We start from the raw sequence: 24,382 nt of genomic DNA, 5'->3' as shown, positions 1-24,382 counted from the left end.
CTGTGATTATTGCTTGGTCATTTTGAATAAACAGAGTAAACATGTTAATATGTGTCGTTGTCTGTGTTGCTTTTTTTGTATAATTGTAATTACCACAACATAATTGCAACCAATTGTAAGTGAACAAAATATCATTGTAATTATAATTTCTAGTCTGACCACAATATTGCTATACTGAACAGAAATGATAAAAATACATATTTTTATGGCGTTAATAAAGAGTGGCCTTACTATTAAAGGGACAGGTAATTTCTTCTAAAAATAAATACCATAGGACTTTTTAAAAAGCACTTTCTTGGCAAATTATTTAACTGGATAACACTATTTAATCGTTTACCATTTTTCTTGATACTATTTTTTTTAAAAAGTTTTCTCTCATGCAAACTGTTGTTTTTAGTTTTAGTTTCTAGTATTGTTTTGTACTAGTGCGGTCATTGAACAGTGGGACTGTAGATGGTGGCCTTAATACAGAATACAGTGGCCTTATTATTGAAGGTAGCTTTACAATGCAGTTAATAGGATCAAATCAGCACTAAAAAAGTGGTCTTAAATTATGAGGTGGTCTAAAGCAAGGTTCATCATTATGAGTAGAACATATCCTAATAAGGTAAATCCAAGTGTTTCTACCCCACTTGGTTTACTTAACCTGGAATGAACCCGATTCTGTGTTTATGCATCGTATACTTCCTTGCCTGACAGTTCTGTACATTTACAGCTAGTTTCACATACATAAAGTAACATTAGGTAGTCCCACGATTAGTGCTAACCTGGGTCTGTGAAACCAGCCATTAAAAAAATAAGAAAAAAAGACTTTGAAAACACTCCATTCTTTTTTAAAAGTTTTATTCCACAAAACAATGCCATGGTTATACATGATATCACAAAATTGCAGTCTGAAAACTAAAGTGAGAAGTAACTAAGTTTCACTTGTTTTAACAATTAAGCAATCCCCTATATAAATCATATTGGTTTCCTGTTTGTTTAAAATCTACCACACCTAATTCAACATACTTCAACAGGCCTGTACTATTTTGAATTGGATACATGGTGTAAACAAGACTGATAAAATAGCACAGCATCAAAAGATAAGAACTTTTTAAAGCTCTTCCACAACATGTTTAATTTTTATACCAAAGTACGATTCCTAGGTCAGAGTTTAACCTTTTGTGCACTCTGATTCATTAGAATATAGGCTTTGTTGGCTTTCCAATTTGTTTACGTTCCTGTCTGCAAGGTACAAAAAATATATAAAACAAAACTGTATAAAAAATGAAATGCTGGGTGCCTGCATCACATGACATGGTGCTCTCCTGGTTAAAGCTTTCTTCTATTCCATTTCGATTTTTTCTTGTAACGGACGCTTTGCCTCTCTTGTAGCCGGCAGCTGCTTATCAGTCCTAAAAACCGGGAATTAATTCTTAGTTAATAGTTTGATCTTAATACAGTTGTATTTCTCAGTCCTGACCTGAACACTAACTGCCAGCTGGGCCCGGGTGTGGTGGTTTTGTGATGTGGACTACCATGTAAGGAGTGCTAACCAGGATTTCAAAACCCTTTTTTATTATCTTGCATTAGCATTTAGCAGCATCATCACTGGACCACCTTTCTTCTGCTGAATAATATTAAAATACACAATAATGTAAAACTAATTTAAACTAAACTGAAATTGACACCATTTTAAGTTACCTTTTCTTTTTGAAAAATTTAAAATGACCTCCTTGGGCTCTCATTATTAACAGTTCAGTGCAGAACTTGCATAAATTGTACTCCATTCATTTCCATCAACAGATCAAGACCAAATCAGTTTCAACTGGGACGGTGTCAGCCTCAGTTAGGATTGAGGGTTGGCAGAACTCAGTCTCTCCAATTCACACTGATGGGGGAAGTTACTGAAAGAGCCTTATCAAAGGATGCGAGAGGCGGGTGTAAAATATCCGACTGCATGGAAAAAAATATACAGGCAGAACACAAGCTCTATGAACATATTATACTGTCTGGGGAATATTGGAGGTCGTGAATTAATTTATAAACAGAAAACGTGATACAGGTGATCCTGACTTCTGTGTCTGGTTGCAGACTGGATTGTAAATGATAGCCCGTTTGAAACTGGAACAAGATTAGATGGAGTTTTACAGACTGGCTTCATGGTGCAGATGGAAATGCTGGTTTTAGTTTTTATTAGTAGAGTATTTGCAATTGTTTTACCTGTTATTCTACAGTTGAAATGACACAGAAGGGACCTGAATGTGCTGTTCTTGATTTACCGTAAATAATTAACTTTCTTGAAATAGACTCGCTGCGTAGGTGTGTTTTTAAGGCTTCCTAAGTGAGAGATGTCATGAGTGGTTGGCAGCCACCCCCACACACATATCAATTAAAGATAGAGGAGCACCGGGGGACCAACAGAAATGCAATAATATACCGGAAAAAGTGAAATCTGTACTGAAACCATCTTGAACCTCAACGCTATTGAAACTTACAGCCACCTCAAGCTGCACGGTTAATTTTGAGGATGAATACACTGAAGGAATGCCGGGCTCTCCCCTCAGAACAGCTGTAAATGGTATACCTGTCCTGGAGTGAACTTCCAGAGTTTATTTTCACTTTGACTCAGGTGAATGGGGTACTTACTGAGTCTAACTCTCTCACTAAACAATGGAAACTTGAGCCAAAGTGGTGAATCACTCTTACTTCTTTCTGGTTGATCTAGACTCTGTTACATAGATCTGTGGCAGGCAATTATTTGAAGAGCAACTGCTGAATTCAGTAATTCAATAAATGATTGAGTAATTGCAATAATAGTAATTGCTATTCAGTCTCTCAGCAGGAAGATTGAATATTTATTATTATTCAAAGTGTGGATATTCTAGGAGTATTTTGCACCGGGCAAATTGTCAGACATGTGCCATATGTAGCACACACTTTTTAAAATTGGTTTTAACAGTACATTACTTACTTATTCGATTGTACTGCCACAACAATCACAGCGATTAGAATGACAAACCCGAGACATCCAAACACAATTCCAGCCACTAAACCTGCAGAAAGAATGAGTTACAACATTGTTATAAAGCATGCGCCACACAGGCTTCGTTTTGGATTGAATTCAGACGCAGTGAAAACTTGTTAAAGCATAGTCTAAACGTGGTCTTTAGAGGGATGAAAATGAAACTCCCAGGATCATCCATTCCTGGTTTTATTGTGAGTTTAACAAGTAAAAACCTGAGCTTGTTATCTATACGCTGTAGCTGATCATGCTCACAGTAAAACCTGGAGTGGGTGAACCAACAAAAGGATACTTATTTCCATCCCTGATAATCAGGGTTTAAGAAGCATTTTATAACCCATTAGAATAACATAAAACATGGGCATTCCGTTCACTTCCTGTGTTACGGTAATAGGACCCCACCTGACCCCACTTTCCTATGTGCTGACTAGACCATGTGTCCAAGGCTTAGGTGGGTTTCCATTACATCAGGATTTATCTAAGTGGTCAAATTATATACAACATACAAGCCTTGCAGTTAAATTCACCCCTCAAGTTGAATTCTAAGCACTCAGGCACTACTGTGCATTGATTTAGAGATTCCCTCATTTCAGAAAATAATGAGATGGTGGGACCTGTTAACAAGTGACCACCAGCTCACAAGTACAGGAAAGGTAAAACAAACTTATTACAATGGTATGGGAAGATGGTTATTCTGGAAGAACTTAGACTGTTAACATACCAGCATCAATTCCGTTTATATCTTCATCATCATCTTCATCCACAAGTGTGTCATCTGATAAAAGCAATGATCATTACAAATATTTTTATTAGAAGTGGTTGTTTTTTTTGTTTTTATTTAAAGTGTTACAGAACATTCTGTAAAGTTTACAATAAACGAATTAACGTTACTTTTTGCTGTGTCCCGTGTTGTCTGTATAACAGCATTTTTAAATGTGTAACTGCACATCATGGATCATAAATCAACTGGCCAATATATTTATCAACACAATCTTTAAAATAATTAATTGTATCGAGATCGCGAATGAACTGTATACTCTGCGATGTTAAGTAATAAATATATTTGTTTCCTGGCAAACGTTTCACAGTAAAAGTTTATTTATTTATTTATTTATTTAAAGTAATTTCCCTACTTTATTTACCTATAATGTGTGAATAAGAAAATTGAACACTATCAGGAATATGCTACAAATAAATATATAAATAAATAAATAAATAAATAAATAAATTGCTGCGATATGGACAAGATGGGGTAAAAAGGGGTGTGTTTCTTGTAAACGGTACAGTTTTGTTACACATTAAACTCCTGTAAAAATGGGCCACTTTGTCAATTTATTAGTGTTAAGAAATAGTTTATAAACACACTAACACATGTTTATTGTTTTGTGTTCAAAGTTAATACATTATATTTCAATGTATTTTTAAGCACTCAAACTCGGTTAAAAGGTTATACAGGTAAAACAATGGCAATACTCCAAAATACACTTTATGTGCCCTACTATGCACCCTGTTCACGCATTTTGAAGGGCTGTTTATCTCATGACTATTTCTTTAAAGCCCATTTTAATTAGTTAAAGCAAGTTTGTAGTTCATGAAACCCATTTTCAACTGGTTGTGAAGTTGTTTAGGAGACGTTTATAATTATTTTCCCCCAAAGCACTGTTTTACCTAGTTTTAATTTATAGACCCTCTTAAAACAGTCCTTCCACGGTGGAAACAATTGTTACCTGAATTGAACAAAGCCATCTCTTTATTACTGGTAGGTACTAAGGTCGTTGTTTTCTCACCAATGTAGCTGGCACAGGTGGAGTTGCAGCTCTGAATGTCAACAAACCTATTCCCATTCCCTCCACAGCCTGAGTAAAAGAAGCTCTTGCACTTCCTCTTCTCCTGGTGGTAGTAATACATTAGGAAATGGTTTTGGCATAACCCAAAGTCCTTTTGCAATTTACAGGCAGCATCTAAAAAAAGAAAGCGAGTAAATGGAAATTTTCTTAGGGTTTTCTTGTATATGGGTTTATGGTTAGGGCCCGCATTGGTAACCGCATGACGCTGGTCCATTTCACATGGCTGGCAGCGGCCGTGGAAGGTGTTTCAATTGTTTGGGGACGGCGGGGGCAGAAAGGACAATTTCAGTGGCATTAATATAGCCTGCTAAAATTGTGAAAAAACTTGATTTTGACTTGATAATAGCACTAAAAGACATTCATCCACATTTATTATTATTATTATTATTATTATTATTATTATTATTATTACTACTAAAATGTAGGAGTAATTTTATTGGGTCTCAATGATCAATAGTTCATAACAGAATACAATAAACAGAAAGCCATCTGTTCACAAGATGTTATTATCATCATTATTATTTTAATTAAAAAACAATTGCACGACTGTACAATGATTTTGAAAGTTAAGGCTATGAAGGCTACTGTTTACGAATTCACCACAAGGGGGCGCACTGTGACAGTAAACCAACCAGAGCAGCAGAGTGACTCACTTTACAATTAAGTGGGATGGTGCAGTAGGTTCTTTGGGTGATAGTTTGCTTTGTTGGAAAAATTGCAATTAGGGAGAGAGGTAAATATTTATGGTAAACACTGTCAGGTAATGCTTAAGCTGTACATAATAATGATGATGTCATACTTCAGCCCTAAAAGTAAAACCCACTAAGGAATTTGTTATTATTATTATTATTTATTTCTTAGCAGACGCCCTTATCCAGGGAGACTAAGTAAATAATATGAGGCTGTGTGGTCCAGTGGTTAAAGAAAAGGGCTTGTAACTAGGAGGCCCCTGGTTCAAATCCCACCTCAGCCACTGACTCATTGTGTGACCCTGAGCGAGTCACTTCACCTCCTTGTGCTCCGTCTTTCGGGTGAGACGTAATTGTAAGTGACTCTGCAGCTGATGCATAGTTCACACACCCTAGTCTCTAAGTTGCCTTGGATAAAGGCGTCTGCTAAATAAATAAATACATTTCAAGTGTTACAATACAAGTAATACAATAAGAGCAAGAAATACAATAACTTTTGTTCAAGCAAAGTACAAGTGTGACAAACCACAATTCAATAATACAGCAGATAATAGTGATAGTTACATCAGGATATGATTAAATACAAAGTACTACAGGTTAAACACTTGGCAGATTACAGTATTCTGAAGTACAGGATTAAATGCAGTAAAATAGGGGGCAGATAAGAGCAAAATAAAGCACATTTACATGAAGGGTGATAGTGTCCCAGGATACTCAAGTGTCCACAATCTTGTAGACTAACATGTACTCAAATGGTTGAAAGTCATTACAATACATTGCTAAGGAATTATATGGTTGATTATCAAGTTGTTTACATTGTACAGTTATCTAGATTTTCAAATCTGTCCACTTTAGGCTATTTTGACCAGCAGACCAATGCCATAATCAGGTTTGAAGCATCTTGTGGAGTCTCTGCCACATCTCATCAAGGCTTTGATCAGGGCAAACCCGATATTAGCTACAAGTCCTCATAAAGTGTAAAATAGTCTACCCAAATACATTCAAAATAGGCAGTTCCAGGTGTTTTAGTGAACACATATGTTTAACTGTATTACTCCGTTTATACAGATTCAAAATGCTGGCCATTGTAAAAATGTAGGAACCACCTCTTTCTGTAGACTTTGATTAAAGCAAACTCTTGGAGTTTGGCTTTGAATGTATACTGCGTATTCTCAGAAGGCAAGAAAACACAATTTAATTCCAGAAACATTCTAAAAGGGAGAACGAAAAAAGAAAGTAGGCTACAATTAAAGTTAAATGAAATGAATTGACAAAGATAAGCCACTGAGGTTTTCACTTTGACTGTAACCTCTTAGTTTAACCTCTAAACTCAGCAAGCCACTGCTGTATACACTACAGTGAACAGGCCGCAGCTGTGATTAAGAATGCAGACATGACAACAGAACTCACTGTGTCACAGCAGTTTTCTGAGTGAAACCACTTGAACCCTAACATTAAAGCCTGCTATAAGTAACAATGTTGTTGTCTCTTTTTCTCTCTCTCTCATTTATATATATGTTAGACGGATATATACAGATATAAATCTTACCTCACTGCTGTTTTTGAACCTCAACACACCCCAGCCCTGCCTTCCCATAAAAATGGTGACAGCAAACAGACACATTATAAACTGAGTAAAACGCTGTATTGTTGAAGAGATACCTTTTATTAAATAGAAAACTTAATTATACTGTCTGTGAGAAACACCACATTCATTCCACGTGGAAAAAAAAACAGCCAAAAACACACCGAAAAAAACAAGGCCAAACAAGGGCTTTTATTTGTGATGGAATGACGCCTCATTCCTATTTTAGAAAGGCAGTCTACAGTACTGACCACACCCATGCAAGTGCAAGTCCTTCAAATGAGTTGTGCACATCAGGGATTGAACTGAAGTGTTATGTGTTGAAGAAGCAAACCCCTCTAGGATCCAAGGAACACGTTACAGGAGGACGCTCAAGTATTGCATCATCAAGACTCCCCCCCGTCTCATCATAGTAGAAGAACCTGGAATGGTCGAAACTACTATGCAATAGTCTTATTTCCATCTGTGCTGTGCAGACTTCCTATCATGTGCTTCCGTGGTCCCATGCTTGGACAATTCCAAATTCATAACTGCACTCTGGTCAGAAGTTCTTATTGTGGTAAACAGCAGATGTGTCTACTGCAATTAGTAGAGGATGATCCTGCAATCTTAAAGTTTATCATAGCAGGGAGAACATTAGCTAGTAAGCTTTTGGTATAAATTTAGCTCATGAAATTAAACGTTTTTGAATTAGCTATGACTATAATGCCACATTTCCATGTGCACCATGGAACTCATCCAACTGGGACTGCTGCTGGCTACCTCTGCAGTCAGCAACCGTGCTTTACACAACAGTCAAAGACTACCCATATGTACCATGTGTCTGTATAATTGCTAGTTAATATTTCCATGACTGTATCATACATTCACGGCCTTCATGTTCTGCCTACATACTTTTTTTCTGCAGTTCGATATTTAAAGCTGCCTCCGTTTTGCTTTGGAAGCCACCATCAGTGTGGAGAGACAGAGTTCTGCCAGTCCTAACTGGAACTGAGTCCCAACTGAATTGATGTGAACTCAGATGAAAGCACCTTAACACAGACTTATAAAAAACAATACAAACAAACAAACAGTACTTCAAGAATTGCAAAAGGAACCACTAAGAATGATTGTACACATAACAAAAAAGTATATTTTGAAGCTAAATTCAAACCCTGTCATAACATTCTGTGTCTAATCTCTTCTACGTTTCACATCTTAAACATGTCTGTACAGTGTGCTAGTATGGCAGGAGCACTGTCTGATTTAAGATAAGTAGAGCTCAACTCTAGATTGTTAAGACAAGGCTTTTTTTCGCCAGTCACCAGCATTATGTGTTAAGAAATAATGAATAAATACATGTTTCATGTTTTGTTTTTTCTTTGTATACATGAGGCAGCTTTGAGATCTTCCAGCAGCCACCTTCGACTCAGCTATACAGTGCCTGTACTACCCATTAAAGGGTTTAAGAGCTCTGAGTGTTTTTATTTAACCAGGTCACACACCCTTCTTTGGTAACTGGCTCGCTCTCCCTCCACATTGTGTGTTCTTTGACACACCATTTATAACCAGGTGCCCTTCCTCCATCTAGAATCCAAAGTACATGTTTTATAGCTTCCATAAAAATGCTTCAGTTTTTACCTGGGCCCATCACCTGCTGGAACCGCTTTCCACACCCTTTTATTTTATTTTTGAGTATGACATTATTTAAAAACTAGAAACATTTGTACAGGTATGTGCTTTTATTGTTTACAAGCTGCACAATTTAATAGTGTTGTACCAGGCACTGTTTTGGTTAGTCTTTACTGAATTATTTTAACAAGGTGAATGTCCACAGTATAAACTTTCCTATTGAGGTATCAGTATAACAAAAACACCATTTTTAACAATAAGGATACACAATACACTGATTAGGCGATGCCTTCACAGAAGGAAGTGAAGCACATTTCCTAGTGAAGTGATTGGTCATTTCAAATTGAGTAACTATAAAACAACTCAATAGTAGTAGACATAGTAATGCTAAAATAAACTCGTAAACGTCTATGACTAACGTGTCTTTAATGTTGAAATGAATTTTGGCTGCCATTCTTATATCCCAGAGTTTAATGGAGGAATGAGGGTATGTTGGATATTGCACCAACTAGACATTCACCATGTATTGGGTTGTAAAACCAAAACTCATGTTGATAACTGATAAAAAAAAGCACTGCATAATTAACAGGTGGAAAGCAATAAAAGTTTCAACTTACCGCCTTGTGGGTAGAGTTCAGCAGCCTTAGCAGAGCAGTTTGACATGCACATCCTGTCAGTAAAGAACCGGTTTCCATTGCCTCCTGACCCTTTGTAGCTAAAAGGCTGGCACTGATCCACTTTTATATTGTAAAAGAGACGGAATCCCCTCCCTTCTCCTTGTCCTTCATCCATGTCCAACTCACAAACTGTTTAATGAAACAAACACAACATGTTCAAATTGTACCCTTCTTGTGCAAATGCCGCATCTATATACATTTTGAGTGTGGGGTTTTGTACTCCAGTTCAAAGACTTGCTGACAGTATAAATAATACAGTTTTTATCTGAGTTGCTTGGTATATATCTATATACAAGGGATGACAGATCTAGTGCTGGATAACGTTCAGCACTGTTGAGGGATACTGTGGAATCTTGCATTCAATCAAATGGAAATGATGGAATGATTGGGCAAATTGGGCAAATGATGCTGTGTTGCGAAGTAGCCGCTTTACCTAAGGAAAATAATACTCCGAATTCAGCTCTTTAATTTAGGTTTAAACAGATTTTCTTTTTCACATATTGTACTTGTTATCTAAACAGAATACTGTAGTCATTTCACTCATGGGGGTGTTTGGTTAACACCCCACTTGCTCGTGGGATATTTGCCCACCCTCACTTGTGGAATAATTACCGTATTCTATGAAAGTTCATGGTGCACCCTCTCATTCATTTTAGAAGAAGTTATAAACTGTAGAAAAAACACATTTTCAAATGCTTTACTTGTGGGAGTTGAATTTACTGTGGGATTAAAGAATACACTGTGGGTTCTATTTCATCCTACAACCGCAGACTAACTATTCCCCTGTATCCTTGTATGGTAGTCTAAAGCCAGTATACCAGGCGCCAGCTGACCTTCTCAATTTCCATTCCACACTGCAATGGAAGCTGCCACTGTCCGCTTCAGTGCTAGTGTAGTGACACCACACCCTGTCATAAACAGCAAACTTTACATGGATAATAACTCACTATTCTCACCGCAAACTGACATCATCTTACTTTTCATTTTACAATTCATTTTATAAGTAACACAACCCCAGGCAATGGCATCAGTAATGTCTTCTTGTTTGGAAAAGGGAATTCACATCGAAAGTGACATCATTGCGTAATAACAGTACAGTTTAGTGTACTGTTGAAACGCTTAGAAAAACCATGCAAATGCTACAACCTGATTGGTCGATGATACTTTCATCATAATATTGTTTCTATTGGTCTCCACAACAGTCAAGAGGGTCTATTGGTTAGATCTCCTGCTGTTTAGATCAATGAATAGATAAGGTTTTGATAAAGTTACATGTATTCAGTAATCCTTTTTAGTTTGATACAATTTACACCCAGCGGTGTTGTCATATTACATTGTGTTATAGTAACTGTTCAAGGTCCAACTGTGAACGAGCCTCTTTACTGCACAGTGAATAACTGCCCTGTGGGGTGGGGATGAAGGGGGAGATACTTTATTTTATCATCCTTCTCTGACTAACACAACCCAGAAACAAGTAGATAAAACCGAATGGGCGTTTGTATGTGGTTTAGTGCTGCAGGTGCCCATCTGTTTTGGGGGACAGCCCTAGTCATGCGATTTAGTATTACAGATTCAACTATCAATGCTCTGGTATAGATGGCCAGACGGACAACATTTTACCCACCAATTTACTCACTCACACTGTGCAGGTAGGATACAGCTTTGTTTCAGTTGCTGTGACTACAGGGAGTTTGAGGGAAAACAGGAAGCTCAACAGAAGGCTAGTTACTAGTTTAAAAGTCCTAATAAATGTATTGTCTAACTAAACATGTGAATGAAACGTGAGGTTACAAACCTGGCATCTTTTGCTGTTAGTTGTAAAAAAAAAATATGGGTGTTATAAATGGTTCAAATAATACCCTTTGCACTATATACTGTACATACAGTGAGATGAAACACAAACCAAACAAACCAAACAGTCCAATTAAACTGGGCCAGACAGTCTCATCTTGGAGTGATATTATGACTGTGCTGCAAGCTCAAATTAGGTATTTTACTAGACCAGTTGTCTGACTTCTCTTGCACAGTAATATATACAGCACTAAGTCAATGGAAATGCAAAAGTGTTAATACAAAGAATGTAACGTTCCACAAGCCACTCAAAACATTTGAACTGTGCCTACTGGGAACTAGATTGCGTCTAACTGCACTTCAAAATAATGTAGGCAGCTCCAGTGTTACATACAGAAATCTGAAGCAGATTGCACGGGTTGTTTCATATCTACTGTCCGTCTGACCCATGAAAACATGCGCAATCAGATAAAACAGAAGCAGGAATCACCTAAGCAAGCAGGTTCTAACAGCATTAATGCAAATGCAGTTTTCTCTATAAATCGTAGTCCACAAGATAAAACCTGAAAGCTCGATTGAGCCACACCCAACCGCTACTCAGGTAACTGATTAGGAAAGCAACCTGTAAATGAAGACACCAGATACAACACTGTAATACATGTATGGTTATACTAGTGTATGATATATATAGTTTTAGAAGGGTTTAGTTTATGCCTTTAAAAGGGCATACCAAAGGTAGTCAATTTACTGGCCAATCCCACACAGGAACCTGGAGAATTACAAAAATGTATCTACAGGTAACTATGTGCCTGAAGGTCCCATTCTAACATGGCTTATCAAAGATGTAGCAGCCTGCAACCAACTATTTCTAAAATGTAGTCGGAAAACATGCAAGCCGTTAAAAAAACACGACCTTAATATCCCGCCTGAGGCCTCATCACCAGAAGATGGAAATAATATCCATACGCACAACACAGAGAACAAAGGAAAACAACGACTTCTTTTTTAAGGAACTACTTTCCCCGCCCCAGGAGAGAAACCCAAAACCCAAACTGTCAACAATTCAGTAGTATTGATCTCTGTGTCAAACATTATAGCTTAAAGCAACAGTTTAGCACCATTTAGCACAGAAACACTATGCATTTTTATTCTGGCACACAAACCGGACACCATTAGGCATTAGCAGTGGAGTTAATGCAGCCAACATTGTCTCAGTAATACTTAATTAATAAACACCAAGGGAGCCTGTCTTAAGCGTTTGAACAGCGTGACAGAGAAGCAATGCTGGCCATGTTTCAGAACAAGGAGCCCAACAAGGGCCTTTACTAATGTATAGCAATTCATATAAATCAGTATCATGTTAAATATTTATATAATATACAGCAGAACCTGATATTTATGTGACTGAGATTTCTTACCATGAGATGGTTTGGATCATATGGCTTGTATCAGATGATATCTTTATAATTCTTATTGAACTAGATAATATGCAGTATAGGGTACTGTAGATTACAAGTTGATTTTCACCACACCTAAAGGCAAGGTCACCCTTGGAAGCTGCTCCGACCTATTGTGGGCTGCTTATCTGCTTCTATCAGCAGTGTGGAGTAGTGGTTAGGGCTTTGGACTCTTGACCAGAGGGTCATGGGTTCAATCCCTGGTAGGGGACACTGCTGCTGTACCCTTAAGCAAGGTACTTTACCTAGATTGCTCCAGTAAAAACCCGACTGTATAAATGGGTAATTGTATGTAAAAATAATGTGATATCTTGTAACAATTGTAAGTCGCCCTGGATAAGGGCGTCTGCTAAGAAATAAATAATAATAATAATAATAATAATAATAATAAATAATACAGCACCCTATACAATATGAAACTACTATCAAACTTACTGAGGGATTCTATTCATTGGAGGATAATACACACCGTGTACAAGCAAATCAACTCACCATGTATAGCAGAAGAAAGCTGGAGAGTAGTTAGAACTACAAACAAGGTGACAAGCAGGCCCCTCATTGTGAACCGCAGTATAGGCTTGCTTCAACAGCTTGAAATCTACTACTGCAGCAGACACTAGGACCATCTGATTTGAACTGATACTGCATAACCTTTATACTTTCTATATGATAAGCACTGATCATCCTATTTGTTGCGCGAAGGACAACGTGATCATTTTTTTTATTAGAGGTAATGATTTACCAGCAGCTTGTTAAAGAGGTACTGTTTGCCATAGGTACATACATTCCTTCATTGTGGGAGACAATTTCTTTAAGTGTTAAAATTGTTACATTTTAAGCTTTAGTTCTAATACAGGGGGGTGTATCTGTATATGACTCACCCGTCTATTAATCCCAGTTCCTTGATCTATTATCTGGTCTCGCACACAACCGTTCCCCTGTGGACAAAAGCGCTGCCTATGCAACCCTCCATTGGTTTGTTCAATATCATATGCCAATGGCCTGCAATTTCACATACTGGTTAGCTACCAGTCTTGTGATCTGTTTTCAGGTGGTCTCAGTTTTCTATTTGAAAGAGAAAGTACTGAGAAAGGTTCTTGAAGTAGAGCATCTGCAGGGCTGGTCTTTGGCCTACAGGGGCCGGAAGCTTGCCGACATCCACTGTGGTGCTCCTGGGTGTAAAGAGGCTAAAGAGGATCGGAGGACACTCCTGACTTGTGGGGATTGCTGCAGTGAGGGAACATAATCTAAATTGGGGAGAAAGATGGGGGAACAATAATTAGGCACACTACATTTTACAAAAATATATACAGTGCTGCGTAATTCACTTAGATACTAAAATCTCTGTAGCATATTGAATCAATAATGCTCTCTTTTTTTCAAATGCATAGAAATTAACCCTCATAAGGACATGTTGGAAAACTGGCAGCCAGAGGACCCCAGCAATAAAACAACATATAACTAACAACTGGAGTAAATGAATGTGTTGTTTATGCGATGCAAAATGGATAAGACGCCCAATGTGCACAGCTGTATCCTAGCAAGTGAAGGCACCGCTGTATTCTGGACGCTGTAGTTTATTCAAGAAACACGTCATCTGGGCAAGTGAGGAATACACATCCGGGTATACTGTGTTCCTAGCTCTTTCCGTTTTTCGATTTGCTGAGCGTCACAGCACTGGAGCACTGAATGAGGGGGGGGTCAGTGTTGACAGATCCCCCCCCCCCCCCCCCCAAATACTTCTAGATGAATGCAGGAAAACCTTTAGAATTGCTCCTAATCCTCTAGGAAAAAAGATAATTTAGTATGAGGGCTCAAGGTCTTGTTTTTCTAGCGAAAGAAAATATATTTAATATATTTGTTATGAATGGGAAACAGGTTAAGTATATGCATAATATATTTATAACTTTACCATATATTTTTAACATATAAAATAAATATATGGCTCACAGATTAAATTACCTTTAAAATATATTCCAAATGCACCAGATATTTTAATGTATTTTTTTATACATTACTAACTCATTTTTATTTAACTGACTATAAATATATTTTACAATATACTGTTATAAATATATATTTGCAACAAACTTACCAAACATTTAAAATATATTATGTTTTTGCCTTACATTCGTCATACATTTTAAAAACATTATTTATGGATGCTTTTTAAATATATTACATATATTTAGCAACAAACTGGTGTAAATATTTTGGAACTGAATAAAATATACATTAAGAATATATGTATACATTTCCCTGAAACATATAATGATGCTAATATGTGATGATGACCTTAGACATTGATTGATGAAACATTGATAAAAAAAAAAAAAAACATTAACTAAATATATATACCATACAGTACATAAATTATATATTTAATTGTATTGAAACATGTATTAACTTTTTTATTTTATTAAATATTAATCAATGTATTCATTATACAAAGCATTAAATATGTATTTGTCATATATAGATCTTTGTCTGAGAGGACTTGTGTAAATGAGTTGCTTGTAAAGGACGCTGGGGGTTGTGATTTGTTGTGTGGAGACTGTGTGATTATTTGTTGATTACTGTAAATATTTGATTACTGTTTTTGTGATAATTGTTCAAGTTATTGTTTTACGTGTTTATTGTTCATTTGGGAGTATTTCTGTGATTTGTTATTTATCTGTGAAAATCACCCTGAGAGGTGTGTGCGTCCGCAGGAGTGGGGAGGGGCCTGTGTGCTTGTGTTTGTGTTTGTGTTAGTGAGCGGTGAGTCACTGCTGTTGGCAATCTCTGTCAAATAAACACCTTCGGTGTTATAAAGAGCTGAAGGTGTTGCTTCCTTTATTAATCCATAAAGGATATTTTAAGTGCTCTGCTTGGCTACAATATTGTTGTTTTTTTTCCAAGTACATATATTAAATTTCATATTTAAAATATTTCTCAATATACTTACCTTATATTTTAAAAGTATTAATGATATATTTAACATTTATATATTTTAAATACATAAAACATATTTACCATATATCTCATATATTTTTCATATCTAGAGGGAACACCTCTGATCTGGCAACACTGGGGGTGATAGAAAGCACGCATACAGGCATGCCTGACATCAATGGAAAGCGCGAAGCCTGCACTTTTAAATGAACTCTATCTGTTGAAGAGACTGAGTAATAGGCAACAAATGAAACTTAGGAGCTGACTCATGTCACAGGACTCCAGCCTTAGTTTCGGTTTGCTGTAGTTTCGCTTAGGAACGTGTGTTCAAGACATCATTGGAAAGCATACATCATTGGAAAGCTCCAGATCTGTACTTTCAAACAAGGCTTGGACCCCAAACCTAAAACAATTTGGGAAATTCAACCAGGCTACCTGGACTAGAATTATCCACTGCATAGTGTAATAGGATGGGTGCCTGACAACTACCTAAAAGGAAACAAAAATCAAGTCACTAGATCCGCATAATAATTTCTTCAGTGCAGTAGCCGACACCTTTTAGTCAATAATAATTGTCAATTTAAATATTGAAAATAGGCTAACTCATTATGAGGGAACCATTGTGACTAAGGTGCTTATTTAGGTGCTGAGAATGAAATCCTTTCTGATCCTCACCTCACATTCCTGTCTCTGCTGTATCTTGTGCTTTGCAAAAAGTATGTGCTACATCTCGAATACCATCTTTCCAGTCTGTAAAACTCATCTTGTTCCAGAATCATACTGTCGCCAGTTCCATCTGCAGTCTGCAATGCAATCTGCAAACAGCCATTACACAAAAGTCAAACATCCCTTGTACGTATTCATTTTTGTATAATTGCTATTTGTACATTATTTAATTCAGGCATCGGTATTTCCCTGTCATTATAATATGTTCTCAGCCTTCATGTTCTGTCCAGATTAAAAACCTGCCTCTTGCATCCTTTGCATTGGGCGCTCAAACAGTAACTTAGATCATTTTATGAGTTGGAGAGACTGAGTTCTGCCAACCGCAATCCTAACTGGATTGATTTTATCTCAGTCTGCTGCTGATGGAAAGTCTGAATTCAGATTACTTTTCCCAGTGGCTGATAGAAACCAGTTTACTACCATAGGTTATACTTCTAGAAATGAACTTGTCTATTGCCCCATTCTTATTTTTCCCATGTATGGAATCCTATGTACACCCACCTGTGCACCTTTGCTCACTTTAAAGTATTTTTTTTCCAACTCTGGATCCATTCTTTAATGTAAGTACCATCTTTAAACAGTTTCTGTCTTCAGCATGTTGTTTAGCATTGTGAGGTGTGATAAATATTACAAGATGATACTGTTTAATGATGGCAATCACATTAAACAAAAGGATGCACAGTAGAAAAAGGACTTGAATGCAAAACTGCCAACAGTGGGCCAACATAGGATTCGATACACAGGGGAAAACAATAAAGTGGCAATAGACTTTTCTGCAAATATACCCTGTGGTAGTTCCATTAAAGTTGAAACAACTTCCATAGTAAATATTTAGTATTTTGTCATTTGCAATAATCCTATCATATAAACCCAAGTCCTTTCGAACAGCATCCATAACGGACTCATTCTTGTTTAATTATATATATATATATATATATATATATATATATATATATATATATATATATATATATATCTGTGTAATATCACTTTCTCTGTCAAACAAGATTAGCTTGATCAGAAAACGTTTGTCTCACAACCTCAACATGTTGTCCCGATGCTCGAAACACTTTCATTAGTCAAGAAGAAAATGTAGACGCAGCCAAGAACTGCCATTTGACTTGGCTCTGGTAAAGTCTTATCTAACTGAGACCAGAGAGAAACATCAAAGAACAAACAAGCAAGCAGCGAGTATGAGCCTGGTAGGTGGCATCTTTTTATAGATCGCTCTAATACTTTTCTGAATGCAACACTTGTTATTGCCATTTATGCATTACAAAGAGACAGCAGGGTGCATGAACTCGGTAAGGTACATTCTGTTCTGAGTAGTCCTGATAGATATCTTGAACAACAACATATTCAATATGTAATATAAAAGATAACATATGGGCTGCAGTGCATTTTGAGAAAATATTTCAACAATTAATCCTAAGATAAACAGTAAAAAAACAATGCATTTAGACAGTGGTTTTGGCAAGAATCCTTTGTTTTAAATATCTTAAATATGTAACAATGTTTTAAAAGCTGTATGGGCCAGTACACCTGTGAGGTGTAGAGATACGAGATGGCATTTTCACAATTCCTGTACAGATATGTAGTCATGGCTGGGGAAAAATAAAATGTTGTTTTGGTCCTGTTGTGAAAACCTTGTTTTTTAAATGTATTTAAACAAGTCAATGGTTTTTACATCTGAGACACGTGTCTGACAGTGAAAGAACCAGCAACCTCAATCAGACATCCCCCTTGAACACATTTATAGGGTGTTTTTGCCAAGACTTGCTGAGATTCTTGAGTAATGCATTTACTGCTATGGACAAAAGTTTAGCAACAACTAGAATTTTAGGATTGAGACATAATTAAAAAAACAACATCATATAATCAAGGAAACTACAAAATGATATGGCAAAAGTCTACTGGAAGCCATAATAGTTGTACAATATTTCATGTTAGATTTCGTAATGTCACATTTTTCAATTTGTCAGTTAAGTACTGTATATAGAAAACTACAAAGCAGTATGTAATTCAATATGTTAACGTAACAAACCATGAGACTTTATGAAGAAAAACGTGTTAATTCTAGGGTGATGCAAAACTTGTGGCCATAGCTGTAGTGTAAGTTCGGTCTCTTATGGTGCAGTTACAACAGTTGGGGGAGCCCTCAGCTACACTGTTTTTGTATTTTGTCAAAGAAAGCTATTACACAAGAAAATGAGGTTGGAAAAGAACCCTAAAGCTAGTGAAAATGCAAAGCAATGCTTTACAGAGGAATACCATTATTTTAACATTATAAAACGCCTCTCTCCAGGCTTAAGTTTTCTATTCTGAAAATCTCCTTGCAGTCAATGCAGTTTATAGGCATCGCATATTTTCTTTCTCCAAAAGAAACTCACATAGTTCTTCGACAAACGTTTTGACTAGAAGTTAAAAAATACTCTTTTATACCACATAAAGCAGTGATGTGGCAATTTGGACACATAGTTTTAACTTCAATTGTATGCATGTATTATATATTCTTTTATAAAATATTAACATTTATTTATTTATCCTTTGCAGATTATAAACTATTATTTTTCATTGGTAAAGATAAGGCAGAAACATCATTTTGATATCTGAAATTGAAGGCTGATATTAAAAAAGTCCTGTACTTGAAACCTATACAGTAGCCTGTAACATGTTTTAAATAAAAAGTAACCATAGATTTCCCTAAGGGTACATAGCAGAGAAACTCTGTGCACTACAAGTTCAAACACAAGGACACTTTTTGCCATTTATATGACCTGCAGTAAAATAATATTTCTTTTGTTATTTGGGGTTTTTTGTGGCTAAACAGTGTTTCACTTAATAGTCAATACATTGTGCCACAATATCCCTTTGTTCAGAGCTACAAAAAGTCTTCTGTTTGTATACAGTAGCTTAAAGCATAAATACATGGTGAGTGGAAGTGATTCTAATGTTTTGCATATTTTGAAGGCTGCATGGACTGAGAGATTTCACTGCGGTTATCAGGTGGATAAATACAATGCTTATTAAACTCTCAAAGTCTTCCGATTGTCTTTAACTTGTTTTGAAATATATATTGAGTAATCCATATTCAATAAATCTAAATAGCAGAAGATTGTAATACTGCGTGTATCAATTGAACACCCCCTTAGCAGGAAAAGTGGTCACATGACATGTCACGTGACCACACAACATGCCATACAGTGCAGACAAAGTCATTTCACATTGGCCATTCCTTGTGTATTACTGTATTACTTGAATTTTATTTGTGAAGGCTGTTTTAGCTTGTATTTTATGCTGTCTAACAAACTCTCCAGGGATGTCTGTTTGCTTCCCAGACGCCCAATCAGAGCTCAAACCACCAGCCTTTCGCATGCACGCTCACACCTGCACACAGACTTCTTTCATTTTACCCAGCATTTGTATTCACCTCAGCAGTCTTTGTCAATCCAGTTTAATTGCTACGGATTTTGCAATTGCTAGCTTACAAACCCTTGTTGAGATGAAAGACAGAATCAATCATGTTTCAACAGTATTGCACTGTGTACCCCAAACCCAGCTTCTTTCTTCTTCATCCAGGACAGCACCAACACGTCTTTGTTTGGCCCTTTTAAGGCTATAATTTATGTGCTATGCATTAATTCCACCTTTAATCTTTCTTCGACTGATGTGAAATCCATCCAGGTGGAGAATATTACCTTGACTCGATATTTATGTTTACATGATGAGCATAAACATTCCTTTAAATAGGAAAAAACAAAGGAGACATGTGAGCTCCTGTGTTGTTTTTAGGGTATTGTTCTTGTGAAACAGGATATTTTACTGTTTTTTTAAATTCCTGGGTTACACTGTGGCATTGCAATGAATTCTGCTTCTTCACCTAGACCCACTTTAATAAATAATCAGCTACTGATTTACTGTTGTCTGTACATATTCCAATACTATGTAAACAAATTGACCAACGTTTACCATAAAAACACATTACCGTCAGTACAAATGTTTAGGAATTTTTAAACTGTTAACAAAAAGAATCCCATGGACATCTCGGGCTGTAATCTCATGATACGATGATACCTATCGCGATATGCAGGTCGTGAGACATTATGTATCACGATACATGCGGTTGTCCTGATTGGCTACTTGTATGATGCATAATACAATCAAATGGTTATTTAATGATGGACCATTTTGTTAAGACAAAAATGAAATGAGATATGCACTGCATCCCAGCCACAATTGCTTGTCATGGGAGTCCATATCTGCAAAGTATCTTTCAAGTTGGTCATGGGTAAAAAAAATCTCCCTTATTACAAGTCAAGTTGTGAAGGCATGAGGATTCCCCTAAAGAGCAGGTTATACAACATGCTATTCTCAGTTCTCTTGCTCAGCTCCCCCGCCCTGATCTGGGTTATGCTACAAACTACTGGTCAGGCACACCTCAAAGCAGGGCTACATCTACATCTGCTGTAGAGCTTCTGGGTGTAAAGAGGCCATTGGAGTGGGATTGGACATGAAATTCACTGCATTATCGACAAAGGCTTTATCATAATTCTGGATTGTAACAATAAGTGCTATTCAATCAGAAATGGTATACAATATATTCATTGTAATATCAACATGTAGTAGGTAAACATGTTTTGTGTTTTGTTAGATACACAAGTATGTATTAAAACTACATTCACCAGGTCTTTACTGGTTTGGAAAGGTAAGGGATATACATATTATTAGGATTATATGATTCATACTATACCAATTTACTTTGACAGCAAACAACAGCGAACACATGTATTATGCAGTGATAATAACACAACTAAGCATGTTTATGACAACAATTATAAACTAGTGCTTTGGTTTACACTGCTGCACTATAGTTACTTAGTAGCAGGTATACTATATATCTTATATGTTTTACCCAACTATCTATAAAAAATGTTCCCATGATAATACTTTAAATCCAGCATTATAAGTCATGTCACCATTTAAGTCACTTGACTGGTTTAGTTTATATAAAGTGGTTGCAGCTAACAAAATTATTTTGTAAATCTGACCTGTTGCTTCAGTCATTTTCCTGAGCTTTGCAGCCTGTAACTGCTTTAACCCTGAAGACACCACTGAGTTAAAATGACCAAGGAAGTAAAAGACACTCTAAGAATAAGGAAAGAAAACTGATAACTTTCTGCATATCTAAGAACTATATAGAGAACATAAGTGCAGCACTATCACACCTAAGCAGTTGCTAAAAGCTAATAAACATCATTAATAATACCAAATACTGAAATTATAGATTAAAGGTTTCACTCTACTGTACCAGATATACTTGGAGGTTAGACAGAAACAAAACATGTTTTAAAGATAAAGGCATGAACTGCATGCATAGAGTATTGGAGCATGAGAGGTAGCAACCTTGGTGAAAAGAACTACTCAGTGTGACAGCCCTTTCATCCTAAAAATCCACAAGAATATTTGCGACACAGTCTCAAAAAAGAAGCACTTTAACATCCAAATACTGCAGAATACCACCCTTTCTTTCATTTCTTCTAAATTCCATGTCATTTTATGACTCATAATACCATTCTAGTGCTTGCCAACTACCTCTAATCATGTAGAGTGGTGATTTAAACATGATTAAAAGGTAGGCGGCATGCACATACAACTGTATATGAGAGCATGTAGGGGGTTCTTCCAAAGGAATTGTCCAAGAGACAATATTACTATGAAAGCAAATCCTGAAAAAACAGCAGAAACATATCAATGCAGTGTTCCACACCCCTTCCTACTTCATCACCACTGCTACCGTCCCTTCGTGAGACAGCAGCATTCTTTATATAGACCGGCTATGTGGGTTCAGCCCCCCTCAAATTCCTTTAAAGATAGGAAACACAATACCATTTTAAATAATGTTCTACTTCCCTAGAAATGTTTCAAACATTAATCCTAGCGTACAATACAATTTTACTCGATTCAGCATAGAAAAAAAAACCCTTTAACAAAATTCAAAGGTGAACTCCTTGTTGCAAGTGTACAGGGACTGGGAATGAAACAGGCAGTGTGCAGGTGTGCTGTTTTGTTTTAACATCCCATGCTTTTCTGAACAATGCTGCCGATCACATCCACAAAGGCACCTTTCAAGATGACAATGCAGCCATCCACCATGCTCGTATTGAGACGCAATGCAAGACGATGTTAATGTTAGGTATGGGATCCTAATACAAGTAAGAAAACCAGACTAAAAACATAAATGATTTTCACCACAAAGAAAGGGGGACCAGTGATAAGGTTGGTCTCGCTAAGACAGTCTCCAAGTAGTGGCAACTCTCTTTGTTTCTGTTCCCATAATGTTCTCTGGCCCACTCACATTTTTCAGCCATTCTACAATAATACTTTTTACTGGTTTTAATCGACTAAGGATTAATCAATGAATCACACCTATGGGCTTTGATCGAGAAAAAAAGAATTGATTGATTAGTCTTGTCTACCTGGGTGTGGTACAAAAAAAACCTTCAAAGAACCTTGGCAAAAGGCCAAATGGAAGGTACATGATACATGATATTTCACAATATCTCAGAATGAAGAACAAAAGACTGTGGCAACATTTGCTCATCAGAGCTTTCCTTTCCTGGCAGTACTACATCCTTATCGTATTCAACGTATTTCTTTCAAACTGTATCAGAAATTGAACAGCTATATCGGACTTTTTCTTCAGCTAACTAAAATCAAACAATAAATTACATTTCTCTTCAGCTAACCTAAATAAAATAGCACCCAGTAAGTTACCTTAGTCTGAAACTTGAAAGCTTACGGTATTCCAAAAACAGATCTGTTAAATACAGTACTCCAGGTTGAAGTGCAAGTGGTAATTTACAGTAATATATATGCTCTTGATGTATGTTTCTTTGCTTTGACATTTGGCTGAAGGAAGTGCAAACCACTAGGGAAGTAGAACATTATTTAAAATGATATTGCTTTTCCTATCTTTCATATCACTAGCAAACAGGTGTGATTAATCAATTGCATAGATCGGATGACTAATCGATCAATAGAAAATGTCAAGATTCAATCCCCTACTTTTTACTAGCAATATACAGACAGCGTGATTATTGATCAGTTGGCCACTTTACACTTGTGAAGAAAACAATGAGGCCCCAAATAAGCACAAGAAGATTCCAGGACTACCAGCACAAGTCATGACTGGCCCCTTTCTGACACCTCCTGTATAATGATACTGCATTACCCTCTTAACAAGGGGGCAGTGGATGGGTTTGAATGCAACATCTTCACATGGAACAGACAGGTACATCCACATCAGCGAGGTCTACTGACTGTAGTGGCCCTGCATGTGAATAGACAACAGTGAGAATTGAAGTGAGGGGTCTTACTAACCTGTACTCCTCCTGGCTCTGTCCTGTGTACATTAGTGTCTCTCTTCAATTCCTCCAAGGTCTGTGCTGGTGAAAAGGTCCTAATTGGAGAATTTGTCTTGACACACCTGTGCCTGCAAAATGCACCGCGTTTAGTTGACATTATCCGTTTCATTTATATACGAATTTGAAAAATAACAATGAAAAAACTATGCAAACGCCTGATACATTAGAAACTGTTTTGTCCTTTCTAATGCATGACAGCACTGCATTATAGGAATTTGTAAGATAAAGTTACTGCATTCAAAATACAGCAATATTACCTAGTCCTATCATGACATACCGATACAGGTATTAACTTGGGGGAATGCATGTTATTATCATCGATAATCAAAATTCAGTTTTTTTAAAAGGGGAAATAGCTGTTACCTTACCATGAAACCCAGAGAAAATCATTAATTCCTGGCATTGCAATTGTCCACATGATCTACCGGGAAGTTAACTGTAATTCCAGTGTTTTAATAAGAGTGTGCGGCACTATGATTAACGCCTAGCTGTTCGCTGGATTGCTGGTTCTCTTGCGCGAGGGCATCTTGTCCAGGCACTCGGAGGCAGGTTTGTTATTGATGCTACGTCATTGAGTGCTTTCAGTCCAGCTCAGACGCATACTATAAAGCCGGTTTGGTAGAGGTGTACACTT

At 36.7% G+C, this 24,382-nt stretch overlaps 1 protein-coding gene across 5 annotated transcripts; it reads right to left on the bottom strand.

Moving 5' to 3' along the window:
- Positions 1 to 826: 826 nt before the first annotated feature.
- LOC117429529 (carboxypeptidase inhibitor SmCI-like) lies at positions 827 to 24,322 on the bottom strand. 5 transcript variants are annotated; one of them, XM_034049109.3, is made up of 9 exons: positions 24,117 to 24,322; positions 23,705 to 23,816; positions 16,274 to 16,413; positions 13,546 to 13,911; positions 9,357 to 9,545; positions 4,735 to 4,968; positions 3,729 to 3,782; positions 2,957 to 3,038; positions 827 to 1,397 (listed from the first exon to the last, which is right to left on the bottom strand). In XM_034049109.3, exons 5-9 carry the CDS (start codon positions 9,529 to 9,531, stop codon positions 1,328 to 1,330), a joined length of 615 nt encoding a protein of 204 aa, XP_033905000.1. In that variant the 5' UTR covers positions 9,532 to 9,545; positions 13,546 to 13,911; positions 16,274 to 16,413; positions 23,705 to 23,816; positions 24,117 to 24,322; the 3' UTR covers positions 827 to 1,327. The 5 variants fall into 5 exon arrangements, with proteins under 5 accessions (XP_033905000.1, XP_033905001.1, XP_033905002.1 ...); XM_034049110.3 differs by lacking the exon at positions 16,274 to 16,413; XM_034049111.3 differs by lacking the exons at positions 13,546 to 13,911; positions 16,274 to 16,413.
- Between the last annotated feature and the right edge of the window lie 60 nt (positions 24,323 to 24,382).

Source organism: Acipenser ruthenus, chromosome 24 (genome assembly GCF_902713425.1).
Source record: "Acipenser ruthenus chromosome 24, fAciRut3.2 maternal haplotype, whole genome shotgun sequence".
Taxonomy (NCBI): Eukaryota; Metazoa; Chordata; class Actinopteri; order Acipenseriformes; family Acipenseridae; genus Acipenser; species Acipenser ruthenus.
This window is presented reverse-complemented; position numbering and strand designations above follow the sequence as displayed.